The sequence below is a fragment of the Nomascus leucogenys genome, chromosome 4, assembly GCF_006542625.1.
Source record: "Nomascus leucogenys isolate Asia chromosome 4, Asia_NLE_v1, whole genome shotgun sequence".
NCBI classification, from domain to species: domain Eukaryota; kingdom Metazoa; phylum Chordata; class Mammalia; order Primates; family Hylobatidae; genus Nomascus; species Nomascus leucogenys.
This window is the reverse complement of record NC_044384.1, coordinates 91,593,103-91,606,537: the sequence shown is the minus strand read 5'-3', so window position 1 is coordinate 91,606,537 and position 13,435 is coordinate 91,593,103. Positions and strand designations below refer to the sequence as shown.

The window sequence follows — 13,435 nt, the reverse complement described above, 5'->3', positions numbered from 1 at the left end:
CACAGGAGCATTGGCAGCCCTCAGCAGCCTCTGCACTAAGACGCTGATCATGGTGTTGGGGGAGGGGGGTTGGTCCCTCACAGATTCCCATGAGCCTCACAGCCCAGCATAGCTTCATGGTGGGCCAGTCACCCTCGGCGGCCTGAGAACCATGGTCCAGGCCTAAGGCCCTGCCCTTTCTGGCCGCTTGCAGGGCTCAGCACAGGGCCCAGCCTGGGCTGGGGGCTCCACATGGCCAGGACAGAGGTTGGGTCTCTCTGTTTAGACGCTGCCTGCCTCCCCATCCGAGGTGTCTCCACGTCTCCAGTCATCAGGGCTTGACCCGCCTGACCAGCAAGCCCCTTCCCCAGATGAGGGCAGGGTGTGTGCTCTTCCCCGGGGCCCTGGCTGTGGCGATCACGACAAGCTCCCCCTCTCCTGCACTCCACAGACCTCATCGTGGTCGTGGCCTCCATGGTGGTCCTCTGCGTGGGCTCCAAGGGGCAGGTGTTTGCCACGTCAGCCATCAGGTGCGTCTATGCCACAAGCTCTCCCTGCCATGCCGCCCCGCCCCAAGCACCCCTCCTGAGCCATGGGTGGTCTCACGCCCCATCCACCTTGCTCTGATGCAAGGTGCCCTGGTGCCCACTGCCCCCGGGGGCACTGAGCCATGTGCTGGGATGGGTGGAACAGGGTGGGTGCAGGCAAGTGTGGAGGGCACGGCTCAGACCCAAGATGCCTCAGGCAGCCCTAGGCTCTGGCCCAGTGCCAGCGCCTCTGAGCTTCCAGGACTTGGGTGGTAACCTGACCATCTGGGCATACAGCCTGCCCATCTGCAAACTGGGCTGACCCGAGGGGCTCCCCCAGAAGGCAGTCTGGGGACTGAGGGAATCTGGAGGTGCCCGGCCGACCCCCAGCTCAGCCCTGTGTGAGCAGATTCAGAGCAGGCTCAGGGGGGCTGCACCTGGGAAGGAAATTCCAAGGCCCCTGTCGGGACGGACGTATACCCAGCCTCCCCATCCAGAGTGGACGCCCGGCAGGGTCAGGGACAGGGACATCCATGCCATCGGCCAGCCCTAGGCCCGGAGTGAACATCTGAGCCCAGCCTGGCTCCCTCAGCCCCACACCATCTCCTTCCCAGGGGCATCCGCTTCCTGCAGATCCTGAGGATGCTACACGTCGACCGCCAGGGAGGCACCTGGAGACTCCTGGGCTCTGTGGTCTTCATCCACCGCCAGGTGGGTGGCCCGGGTTAGGGGTGTGGGGCCCAGGTTGGGGGCAGGACGGAGGGAGCAGAGCAGCCCACACTAGGACAGCTTGAGATGCACTGAGGCCCTGGGGGCAGGTGGGTGCCCGGGCGCAAGGGTACCTGAACGGGGCCCAGGATCTCAGAGCAAGCCCAAGCCTGAGCGCAGTCTGGATGCTCCACCCCAGCCTGGTGCCGGTGACCCTGGCCTGCCAGGCTGATGATGTGCTCACCTTTCTCTGAGCTGGAGGCAAATGAAGACAGAAAGTCAGAAATGAAAAACCCAGGCAAATCAAGAACCCGGTCAAGGCGGGGCCACCAGACCCCTTCCTGAGGGCTGCACCCAGACGGGCTCAGGCTGCACTGGCCCCTGGCTCTGCGGGGTGAGGGGACCCTTCCTCTCTCTGAGGATCTCCTGGGTCCTGGTCCATTCTTGGTTCTGTCACGTGGCGGGAAAGACAGCCGGGCAATCAGTGGAGCCTGCGCCGGCCCAGACGGTGGGCCTAGGGCGACCCCAGAGCTGAGCCTGATTCTGGGAGTAACCCCCACCCACCACTTACCGGAGTTGTGAGGAGTGGGTTTTATTGAAGCCGACCCTGTGCATGTGAACCGTGCTGGAGTGGCGTAGGATGCCCAGTGATCGCTGGGACTCGCTGCCTTAGACGTCTGCACAGGAGGCTCCCAGCCTGCGGTTCCTGGAGCCCGACACCATCTGTTTTCTGGCCTAGGAGCTGATAACCACCCTGTACATCGGCTTCCTGGGCCTCATCTTCTCCTCATACTTTGTGTACCTGGCTGAGAAGGACGCGGTGAACGAGTCAGGCCGCGTGGAGTTCGGCAGCTATGCAGATGCGCTGTGGTGGGGGGTGGTAAGTTGGAAACTTCCAGGCATGGGGACAGGGGCAGCTCGGGCTGAGGAGTGGGCAGGACATCAGGGCACTGGTGTCTCAAGACTTCAGGCCTTGGCAGAGGCTTCTCACCTGCACGCTCACAGGCCTCTGTCCACAAACTTGCACTTGGAGCCGCTGGCACGGGTCCCCACGCTCAGTGTCAAGTCCTTTGGCATCACCATCTTGAAGTTCTGAACGTCTCATCTTTGAACTCGAGATTTGAGGGGGAAGTCGGAGGGGTCACTGGAGCGTGTGTTGGGGGCTTAGTGGTTTTGGCTCCCCCATGGCTCTGCCTCCCGCCATCGTCCTAGGCTGCCCATTCCCTGCCTCCACCCTGGCCCTCACCCTGGCAGGGCCCCAGGAGAGCGGCTTCAGATGCATACCTCGCGTGTCTCTGAGGGTCCGCACAGGCCCTGTAAGTGCCCTTGTCCCCAAGGAGCCAGACATGAGACAGCAAATGGGAAAGACCACGATGGCTTAAGAGACCCCAGCAGAGATCAGAGAGCCCCCGTGTTTCCAGTGGATGCTGGGCCTGCAAGTTCTGGAGCCGGGCCTGGGCAGTGGCGACATAGGTGCAGCTGGGCCTAGGGTGGGCAGGGACCCAGCCTGTGGGCCCAGAGGCTGCCCCTGGCTGTGAAGGTGGGTTCCAGCCACCTAGATTAGCCCAGGAGCCGTGGGGAAGTGGGTGTGCAGCAGGCAGATCCCACACTGGAACACCGAGCCACCCAAAGCTCGGAGAGGCTGTGCAGGAGGGGTGGGGCAGGGTGTCTTGGGCCATGTCAGTGGAGGCTTCCTTCAGGGAGTCAGGCTTGCACGTGGGAGAGGGAGATGTTCTGATGAGGATGCAGCTGCAGGAATCAGGGTGTGCCCTCCGAGCTGCAGGCTCCCCAAGTCCCGCGTCACTGGCATGTGGGCCCAGCAGCAGTTTCTCATGGCTCAGAGGACGCTGGCTGAGGCATTTTTAGGGGCAGGCCTAGCTTGCCAGTGTCCCTCTGGGAGCTGGGGGCTGCCTTCAAATCCTCCAGTGAAAGCCGGCGTTTATATACACGTGGAGCTTCAGGGTTGCTTCTGGGGGGAACACGTGGGTACCCCGAGGGGAGCAGCTGGCTGGAGGCCAGAGTGCAGGGAGGGAGTGACTCCATCCCATCTCCCCCCATAGCTGCAGGGCCGGGTGGGCCATCCAGAGGCCACTAAGGCCCAGAGTGGCACCATCACACCTTGGGGAGCGGCCCTGGGTGGGGGCTGGGAAGCCCAAGTGCCGAGGTGACGGGGTGCCCCACTCTGCCTCCACAAGCCTGCCCCCACGTCTGCCCTTGTCTACTGACCTTCCGGCTCCCTCAGTCCAATAACAGGTCAGATGGGATCGTGGTAGCAACAGGGGCTGGGGGCTGGGGAGGAGGCCGTCGAAACCCACACAGGGTGGGAGCCAAGGCCTGGGGGCCGCACAGAGGCTGGAGGTGGGGGCGGGCAGGGCAGCCATGGGAAACGCATGGTGGTGGTGCCAGGACCCAGTCCATCTGCCCCGAGTCCTCCTTCCAGAAAGGACCGGTCTTCCTGGCTCTTGGGACCCCCCACCACCATCAGAGCATATCTGGGCAGGGCAAGAAGCCTCCGGGCGGCTCCCCAGGCAGGCACGTGTCCCTGTGATTGCTGCGCCTCCTCCCTCTCCCCCTCCGCTTCCCCCTGTAAGGCCAGACACTCAGCAGTGGCTCCTGACGTAGGCCGAGTCAGCAGGTTTTCTGGAAGCTTCCAAAGTGCCGCACCACTCAGGGACGGCAGGGGCATGCTGACACAGCTCCTGGGTTGGGGCAGGCCCCACTTTCGGCCTCTTCCCACCTTCCTGGGGGACTGTGTCCCCGAAGGCCCCAGTGTGGCAGGCCTGGGCAGGTTTGGGCAGAAGGGCCCAGCCCCCCCGGCGGGAGCCTGCCGGCAGTGAGTGTGAATGGGTAGGGCCTGCTCGGGGGATGGACTGCCCAGAGCCAGGAGAGTTCCCGGGAGGCTGGAGACAAGGTGGGCAGTGAGGAGCTGGCGGTGCAGCAGAAGCCAGTGGGTACTGGCCCCGGCACGGCTGATAAGCAGTGCCCAGCCTTCGCTGCTGCCCTGCCTGCCTTCCCAGCCGCCCACTGGAGCTGTGGGCAGCGGACGCTACTCCCCAGCCCCCCAGCCCGCGGCAGAGCGGCACTCCCACTCCCACACCTGTGCAAACATCCGCCCGCTGGCCGGGAACACGGCCCCTTTGTGCCCGGCTTGGCATCAGTGCCCCGGCCCGCACCGTCAGCTGCAGCCCAAGCCTCGGCCATCGCGCGCCCTGGCCTGGCCATTGTTCCCACCGGGCCCTGCGCCCCTGGCTGCCCTGGGCCCCCCGCCGCCTGGGGCTGTGGGGCAAACAGCTCCCATTCAGCTGCCCTGCAGCTGTCTGGGGGGAGCGGCCCCTGAGGCCTGAGTTATGGGCTGTGTTCCTGGCGTTTGTCGGACAAACAGAACTTGAGAAACGCAAGAAGGGGCAGCAGCCCAGACGGGGGCTTTTAAGCCAGTTTTGCCAATTTGCAACTGCGCCCTGAGCAGTTGTTTTCTTTCAGCTCCTTTGTCCTGCTTCCTTCACCCCACCGGGGAGTGAAGCACGCCCTCGCTGGCCAGGCAGCCAGGCCTGCTCCATGTCCGTCCATCCGTCCGTCGGGGCTGCCACAGGCCCTTACTGGGTGGGAGGTGGCTTCCTGGAGGCCAGGCCATTCTGATCATCATGCCGCATCTGCCCCAGGCCTTGTCTGGACTCTGTGGACACCTCGCCCCTCAGACACATCCTGAGAGGGTGCTGGAGCGGCCACAACAAAGTCCGCGAACTGCTGGGCCCAGAGCAGCAGAAACTCACGAGCTCTAGAGGCCAGAGCCCGAAGCGAAGTGTGCACAGGGCTGGCCCCTCCGAAGGCTCAGGGAGAACTTTCATCTCCTCTCCCCGTGGCTGGAGACTCCAGGAGTGCCCGGTGTGTGGCCACCTCATTCCTCTGCATCAGGCCCTGTCTCATGAGGACACTTGCTGTTGGCTTTAGGGTGATCCAGGAGGAGCTCATCTTGATTGAATCTTCAAAGAGCCTATTTCTAAATGTCACATTCTGTGGGGCCAGGCGAATATGAATTAGGGGGGATGCAGTCCAGCCTAGGACAGTGGGTGGCCCAGGTGGACTTCCTGGGAAGGTCCCTCCCCTTGCCGGCCACCAGTTTTCACAGCTGTCCAGTGAAGGTGCCGGCTCAGTGGTTGAGTGTCCCCTCCTATCCCCTTCGCCGGGGTGGGGATACGCAACTTGGATGTGAGAACTCTCGGATCCCCTGAGTGTGGCGCCTGCCCTGGCTGCTGAGGCGTTTGGGGAGAATTTAAGACTTTTCTTTGCCCTTGGAACAAAATGCGTTTGTTTGTGTTAAAGTTTGAGAGGAGGGAGAAGCAGTTTTTGCAAACACGGGCTCCTCTGTTCAGCGCCTGGGGGTCTCTGAAAACAGGAGGCTGCCGGGCTCTGTTTGCCCCTCTGCATCTAAATTTAGAATTGAAAGTAAAAAAGCTGGAACCCCATTCCTACATTTCAGCCGCCTTTTGAAGTCGAGTCTGACTGCCTGCCGTTCACTCTCTCCTCACCTGGAGGCTCCAGAAATTCCCGCCTCCCTGGCAACGCTGCACCCTGGCGGGACAAGGGCAGAAGGGGCTGGGGGCTGGTGCAGGGGTGTGCGTGAGGGCAGGGCCTCCCAGGCAGTCACAGGCAAGCCCTGTTGGCACTGCCCAGCGGGAGGGGTGGTGTCAGGAAGAGCTGGGGAAGCCAAGGTGCCGTGGGCCGAGGGGCGGCAGGACCTGGCCACCCACTGAGCACCTGGGTCGGGGTTCTTCCTCCTCCTGGAGTTCCATGCAATGGGGAACGAGTTCAGCTGCCCCACTGAGTGGGCCTGGGGACAGAGGCAGAGTGCGCACCTGTTGCGTGCCTCAGTTTCTCCATCTGCACATGGGAGACAGCAGTCCGTCTCCCAGGGCCAATGCGGGGCCCGCTGCAAGGGCTGCTGAGGACTGTAATCCCAGAGGCTGCAACCGATCCCTCTGCTCAGAGACTTTCCCTGGACCGAAAGGGCCTTCTGGTGAGGCTGGGTCTCTGTTTGTGGATTCACTGTTGAGGCCTGTGGTTTGTGGTCCTGCTCTGTGCCAGGCACCGGCAGGGGTCCGGGCAGCCCTGTCTTGCTCTCTCTGTCACAGTCAGGAGCGAGAAGCATGGTCTGAGCTGGGGCTGGCCTGTGGTTCACAGGTGGCCATGGGAAGTGCCGCCGGGGTGTCCCTGCAAGGACTCTCTTGGCCCGGGAGCAGGGAGGCCTCCCTGAGAAGGTGACGTCTGAGCTGAGACCTCAAGACACAGTCACCTGAGCCACCTTCCGGCAGGGCCCTGAGCCTGGCTGTACCTCGGGGAAGATGCGGCCTGGGGCCTGGGTGCCGCGGGGGTGTTGACAGTTTCACCACCAGCCCGTGTGTGGGGCTCCCGGCTTCGTGAGTGAGGAGAGGACTCCATGTGATAGGGAGGCCTGGCCCTAGTGAATTTGTGTTCGTTTATTTACTTTCTCCTGCTGAAAGGAAGTGGGTTTATTTTGGGGTGTGTGTCTGCTTTTGCTTTTACCCTGAGAGTTTGCCAGCCTGCTGGGTTGTTCCCCCACCCCCACCTGGCGGCGTCAGCCCCTTTATGGCTCTTCCTGAGAGCCAGGCCGGAGTCTCCAGGGCGGCCCCACGGGGGCTGGGCATCCCCTCGGAATGTGAGTGCCTGGCCTGTTAGAGCCCCAGGACTGCTGGCCCCACCCGTCTCTGCCCCAGAGACAGTCCTGCCCCCTACCCAGGGGCCTCCCTCTGTCCACCGCTCCCCCTGCCCCAGGCCACCCCCCTAGGCCCCTCTCCTCCACCTTCATTGGCCCTGCCCTCCGTAGTGTCACCCAGGTCAGTGGAGTGCACGTCTCTCAGCCCTGCATGGGGGGAGCCCACCAGCTAGCAGAGGCCCAGAAGGCTCTAGACAGGCTCCAGACTGGGTCTCTAAGTCTGCAAGGGGCACCAAAGCACTTTACAAATTCTAGGAGTGAGTGACAGACTGGCCACATGCCAAGCCCTCACCCAGCAGGCAGCCCGTGAGAAGTGTGTTGTGATCATGCACCTTCCTGAGAGGGGGAAACTGAGGCACAGAACAGGCTGGGGCTTTGCCTGAGGCCAGACAGACAGGGTGAGAACTGACCCCCCACACTCAGAGCCATGGTGCCAGCCCGGCCTTGCCAGCAGGGCAGCCGCAGGACTACCAGGCAAGGCGAGGGTGCCAGGTGGGGCCCAAGGCCCTCACTCACAGGGCATTGTCCCGCATCCCCTGGAACCACTGAGACAGGCATCGTGCTACGAGAGGGGACACCTGCCTGGACCTCTGTGCGCTCAGCCTACTGGGGGCACTGAGGCCGAGGGTGCAGCTCTGGGAGATCCTGCATGGGCTTCCTTCCAGGCCCTGGAGAGGGGAGCAGGCCTGGGAGGGTGCCCTTGGCCCAGAGCCTCCATGAAGAGCCAGGGGGCCTCCTCATGGCTGGGGCCCCAGCACAACGACCTGGGAATGGCTGTAGCCACATGGGATGTCCCAGAGCCCCTGCCGCCCTCCCTGGAGCTGTGGGGCTAAGCGTGGGTGCTGCGCTCTCCTGACTCCATCCTTGGGTGCCTCCTCACGGGCAGGCTGGGCTCTCAAGGCTGGGCAAGGTCTGGGCCTGCAATGGCTGAAGCAGCCTCTTAGCCCATCTCTGCCTTTGGGGGGCCACAGTGGGGAGCGTGGGTCCTGCAGGCCTTGGTCCAGCTGTCTGCCTGGCCACTTTCTAATGGGGAGCCCTCAGCACAGCGACTGCCCAGCCTCAGTTTCCTCCTCCATAGATGATCTTGACCTGAGAGTGCCAGCTGGAGTGTGACACCTCTGGGCTACCCCCTGCTCCCGCTCTTGACCACCCCTTCCTCTGGACAGACGACCACCACATCTCCAGCCAGGATCACCCCTTCCTTCTGGGCAAATGACTACCACGTTTCCAGCCTGGGCCAGTGCGCTCTGGGAGCCAGGGCTTGGCATGCGGCTGGAGCTCAGGTTTCTGGGCTGGCCTCTGTCCTCCCCTTGAGGCCAGCCTTGAGGAGGCTACTTCTGAAAGGAGGGAATAGAATCCCAGTGTTTCTCAGTGTGGAATGTGGGGGGACTAGAAGGCTCCCCAATGCCTCCCGTCTCTTCACACAAGAGTGAAGGCACAGGCCAGCAGGAGGGCGGGGGAAATGCACTGACCAGTGGGATGTGCGTTCCTCGCTTGCCCCCACAGTTCCTGCCGTGGGCGTGACTTTGTGTGCCTCGTGTGGCTGGCGCCCTGGCAAGGAGCTGCAGCCCAGGAGACAGACATGTGGATCTGCGTTCCAGGTGGCGGGCCATCAGGGACTAATCCCCAGCACGGTGACCATAAAATAGCCCGTTCCTGAGCTGCTTGTGTCTGAATGCAGGAAAAGCAAACAGGTCTGCAGGGAGGGCCGTTTCCTCGTTAACTTGAGGGTGAGGGTCTGGGACCGGGTCTGGGCAGACGGGCAGACCAGGCGAAGGTGGGGTCCTGGAGCTGGGTCCTGCTGTATGTGTGCTCTCCACAGTGGGCAGACACCCAGGGGCACTTCTGGGGCTGGCCTTTCTCTCCCACTCAGGGCACCCCTGACCGCCCAGCCAGCCAGCCAGCCAGCAGGTGCCCATGTGCACCCAGCTCAGCCCCAGGAGGTGACGCCCCCACCCTCAGCGGCTCTCATCTGTTTGGGGGCAGGTTTGGGAGGCGGTCTCGGGTGTCCTTACCCGAGCAGGTGGCCACCTCACCTGCTCACCTGACCCCAACTCCACTCTGACTTCCAGGCCAGTCCTACTCCATTCCACCTTCATCATGGAGTTTCTGTATTAGATTTTTAAATAAATCAAAATATGGTATTTTCATTTAAAAAGTAATGATTTTAACATATATTAAAATAATTTAATGTTGTTATTAAAACGACGTTTAATACGCCAGCCCGTGCCATTTGTCTTGATGCCTGGGTTTGCCAGTGCCCCTTACGCTTGGCACCCAAGGCACAAGCTCCCCGCTGGCCTCCTCCAACTGCTTGCCACCCAGCCCCCCTCAGGCCAATTCCTGCCTCTCAGCCTATCTTGGGTTTGTCCCCGGACTCCTCGGGAGGCAGCCATGCCCAGGCCTCTTGGTCTCAGGGCCCCTTGGCACCCCTGACGGAGAAGCCTGGTTCGTGGGCATTGTGCCATCAATATTTAATACAGTGGAGACATATAAAAACAATTCCATATTAATTTATTAAAATAATAGACCCATTACATTTTCATAAATAATGTTATGAAAAATTTCTATATTTTCCAAAACAAATATTATCGAAAGAAAAATATGCATTTTTGCAAATCTCCAGAAAGTCTGGCTCCCCAGAGGACGGGGATCCCCACGCCTGACCCGGGCCTGTCTGTCAAGAGCAACGTCCCACTGCTTATGCTTGGGTGGGAGCAGGAGTGCCTGTTAGTGTCCCCCAACCATAGTGAGTGCTGCTGTCCCTAAGCCCAGCCCCAGCAGATCATCAGTGCACATCTGCCTGGGGAACACAGACTCAGCCCTGTTCTGGACGCAGCCCTTCAACCCTGCTTCTCGTACCTGACCCCCACCTTGGGCACTGGTCTGCCACACCCCACCACCCCCGCTTTCTTCAGCCTAACCTTGTCCTTCCGGACCCAGTGCTAGGAGGATGTCCAGGCAGGGTGGGACTTGGGCCTGCACTGGGCTGCTCCTCAAGTCTCGGGCTGCACATGCCAGGCAGATGGTGCTGAGAGGGGCCCTTCTGCAGAGCAGAGGCAGAGCCAGGGGTGGAGGGGTGAGCATTGCCTCAGGGCATCAGCAGGGGCTGCGCGAGCCCAGGCACAGGTCTGAGGGATGAATAGGAGGTTGCTGGATGAACAAATAGGAATGAGCGTGTTCATACTGAAGGGGTGAGTGTGCCCCCAAGAAATCTGGATTAGACAGACTCTGGAGCCCTCTTGCTTACTTGTCCAGGCTGCAGGGGCCCTCCGAGCTTAAGGCCAGGATAGGCCAGCATCCCTGCCCTGCCCAGGCCCTTCTAGGCCCATTTCTGGGCCACCTGTGTGTGCTTTCTTGGACTTGCTGTAGACTTGGTAAATAGTGGATGTGCTGGGACCCTGGGCTGAGGCCCCTTGGGCTGAGGGCTCGCCAGGTGGGAGTCAGTCCCCAGGGCAGGACTAGCACAGGGTCTCCGATGCCCCACCTACTTTGCAGCCCTGTGTCTGCCTCTGCAACTCCCCACCCCAGTGCACCTGGGCCCTCTGGGGAAGGTAGCGGCAGCCCAGCCTGTGCATGTGGGTGCAGGCCCTCTGGGGAGGACACCCTGCAGACGAGGGGCTCCGGCTCCCCCAGGGTCCCCCTCTCTGCCAGCCACTGTCAGCCTCACCCATGGCCTGGCTTCACCCCACAGGGACCCGCTGCGCTCTGTGTGCCTGCGCTGCGCGTTCAAGGTGTCTGCACCTGAATGTAACCTGAGAGTGTCAGGCTCGGACATGGGGACCAGCTCCCTTTTTACATGACCTTGTCATGTGTGCGACGCACGTGCGTGTGCTAACCGGGTCATTGTGTGTTTCAGTGTGTATGCGTGGAGCATCCCATCTCTGCATGAGGCATGTTTGTGAGTGTGCGCCCACGTACACAGAGCCGGGTGGTCTGGCAGTAAACAGCTTCCTGTGCACATTGTGTGTGTGGCGGGGGCATGGAGGCACGTGTGTGTCTCTTAAGGACAGTGGCACTGCAGGGAGAGTTCCGTGTGCAGTTGTGGGAGGTAGCCTGCGAGCAGCCTCTGCGGAAGCATCCTGACCATAAGCGAACGTGCGGTCAGGGCACTAGGGGGGCAGGGGCCTGGGTGGCGGCCAGCACTCAGCAGAGGCCTGTCCTGCCCTGTGGCCTGGCGGTGGTGGCTGGTGTTCGTCAGTGTTCGTTAACGTGCTCATCGGTGCAGCCTGGTTTCCCGCAATGCGACCGCTTCTGCTACCTGAGCCTCCGAGCCTCCTGCTCTGGCAGTTCGAGGCAGTCGCGTGAGCCATGTGCACCTGCCTCTCTGTCCATGTGTGCGCCTGTGCACCCCTGCCCGGGGGTGGCCACGGGGCTTCTCCCCACCCTCCCTCCTCCTCAGTGGCTGGTGGAAACCACGGGGTGGCCCAGGGACCCTGGTCTTGTGGGGGCTCAGGTGGGCCGGGGTTTGTTCTTGCCTTCCATCAGAGTGTGTTAAACAGGCCTCAGGCCTTCCTGCCATCAGCACTGGGCCCATAGGGCTGGGAATCCGATGGGTGTCTCCATGTGGTTCCCAGCTGGGACATTCCTGGGCCTGCAAGCAGTGGCTGTCACTTGGCCTTGACCAGAAGCCCCAAGCGGGTAAATGCTGGGCTATCCTGAGTGTGGTGCCCAGAGCAGGGCTGCAAAGACCTCCCGCAGCCACAGCCATGGTCTGGGCCACCATGCCTGCTGTCCAGGTGAGCCCGGGCATGAGCCTGTGTGTCCACAGGGTGAGCTGTGCCTCAGGGCCACTCCGGGTCTCCTTGTTGGGCTCAGTGCCAGCTCCTGAAGAACCCAGCAGGCAGCCTGCACAGACCAGGCCCAGCCAGGGTAGGCTCCTAAGTCCCGCAGGATGACATTTCCAGGCTCAGACTGGAAGCCCCAGGAAGCAAACCTCAGATGCCAGTGGGAGGCAAGGGTAGGGGGAGCCTCCTATTGTCCCACCACACGTCCTGGACGGATGGCTCTCCCACCAAGAAGAAGGCTTGAGCTGCATCTTGTACTCTCAGAAAAGAGGAAAATAAAACATCTGGTGCCCTGGAGTGGCGTCAGGAAGCAGCGCGTCATCCCAGCCCCGCTCTTTGTTGACGACCAGCCTCAGTGGGAGCTCCCGGTCTCCTGGGGGCCGGCACACAGCAACGTCGGTGGCCCAGGGGCCCAGCCTCCTGGGAACAGGCAGGCAGATGAGGCAGCAGGTGGGGGGTGAGCTCCCAGGCCCACGTTCCCAGCCAGCAGGCCTGGCCCTTCATGGGCGCTGGGCTCCTTGCATGTGCTGGTGGGACATGCCTTGTGTGTGACGCCGAGAGCCTGGGAGACACGCGCCATCCTGCGGCTCTGTTCCTGGTGCTTTCGCCGAGTCACACGGGGTCGTCCTGGTGGTCAGGGTCTCTTGTCGGCCTCTCTGCTCGTCAGAGTGGTGGGTTTGGGTTAGGCAGGTGGCCCTCCCAAGGCTCCAGTCCCATCCGTGGCTGACCACTGTCCCACTTCCTACAGGTCACAGTCACCACCATCGGCTATGGAGACAAGGTGCCCCAGACGTGGGTCGGGAAGACCATCGCCTCCTGCTTCTCTGTCTTTGCCATCTCCTTCTTTGCGCTCCCAGCGGTAGGTGCTCCACGGGTGTGTTTTTCCCGGCTCCTCGGACAGCTGGGGCCCTGGGGTGGCTGCACGCCCCTCCCTGTGAGCAGACCCACTTACGTTCAGAACCAAGAGGGTGCTTCCCTTCTAGAAGGTGCTATACTCCAGAGCCCCACCTGCCCTCCCTGGGGCCCTGGATGCAGACTTCCTATTTGCAGTCCCCACTGGGGTCCTTGCAGGCAGTGTGGGAGGCAGCCTGGAGTGGCTGTGCATGGACGCAGTGTGGGGCAGGCCTGCTCACTCGGCCCTGGGGGGGTGGGCAATGCTGCTGCCACGCCCCATGGAGGCAGAATCTTGTGCCTGGAGGGGGCACTTCCACGCTGTGGCTGGGGGGGTTTTGTTCCGTGTCCTTTCCAGAAACCATAGATTGTAAGGTGATGTGTTTAGTTCACAATGCCCGTATGTGGATGTATGTGTGTTATGTGTGTATGTGCATAATATGTGTTTGTGTTATGTGTATAATTTTATGTTACCTGTATACTATGGGTATGTGTATATGTATCACATGGGTGTGTATGTACTGTATATGTGCGTGCATACAGTGTATACATATTGTATGTGCATATGTTGCATTTAGTATGTGCTGTGTTGTATGCACATGTATGCATTATACATGTATATCAGTATGTTTGCATATGTGTATTTATGTATCTGTGTGTCACAGGTATGTATACTATACATCTATGTGCTATATGTGTGCACATGACATGTAGACATGTGTTAGTGTGTTAGTGTGTTTGTTAGTATGTGTTTGTGTTTGTGTGTTAGTGTGTATGTGTTAGCGTGTATTTGTGTGTGTTTGTTAGTGTGT

At 61.1% G+C, this 13,435-nt stretch overlaps 1 protein-coding gene across 1 annotated transcript in view; it reads left to right on the top strand.

The window, feature by feature from the left end:
- The window catches only part of KCNQ1 (potassium voltage-gated channel subfamily Q member 1), a 397,426-nt gene that overhangs the window by 118,929 nt on the left and 265,062 nt on the right, over positions 1-13,435 (top strand). Inside the window, exons 4-7 of the mRNA XM_030811467.1 lie at positions 431-509; positions 1,121-1,217; positions 1,954-2,094; positions 12,481-12,591. Of these exons, the coding sequence (XP_030667327.1) occupies positions 431-509; positions 1,121-1,217; positions 1,954-2,094; positions 12,481-12,591 (428 nt within the window). The remainder of the gene's footprint in view (positions 1-430; positions 510-1,120; positions 1,218-1,953; positions 2,095-12,480; positions 12,592-13,435) is intronic.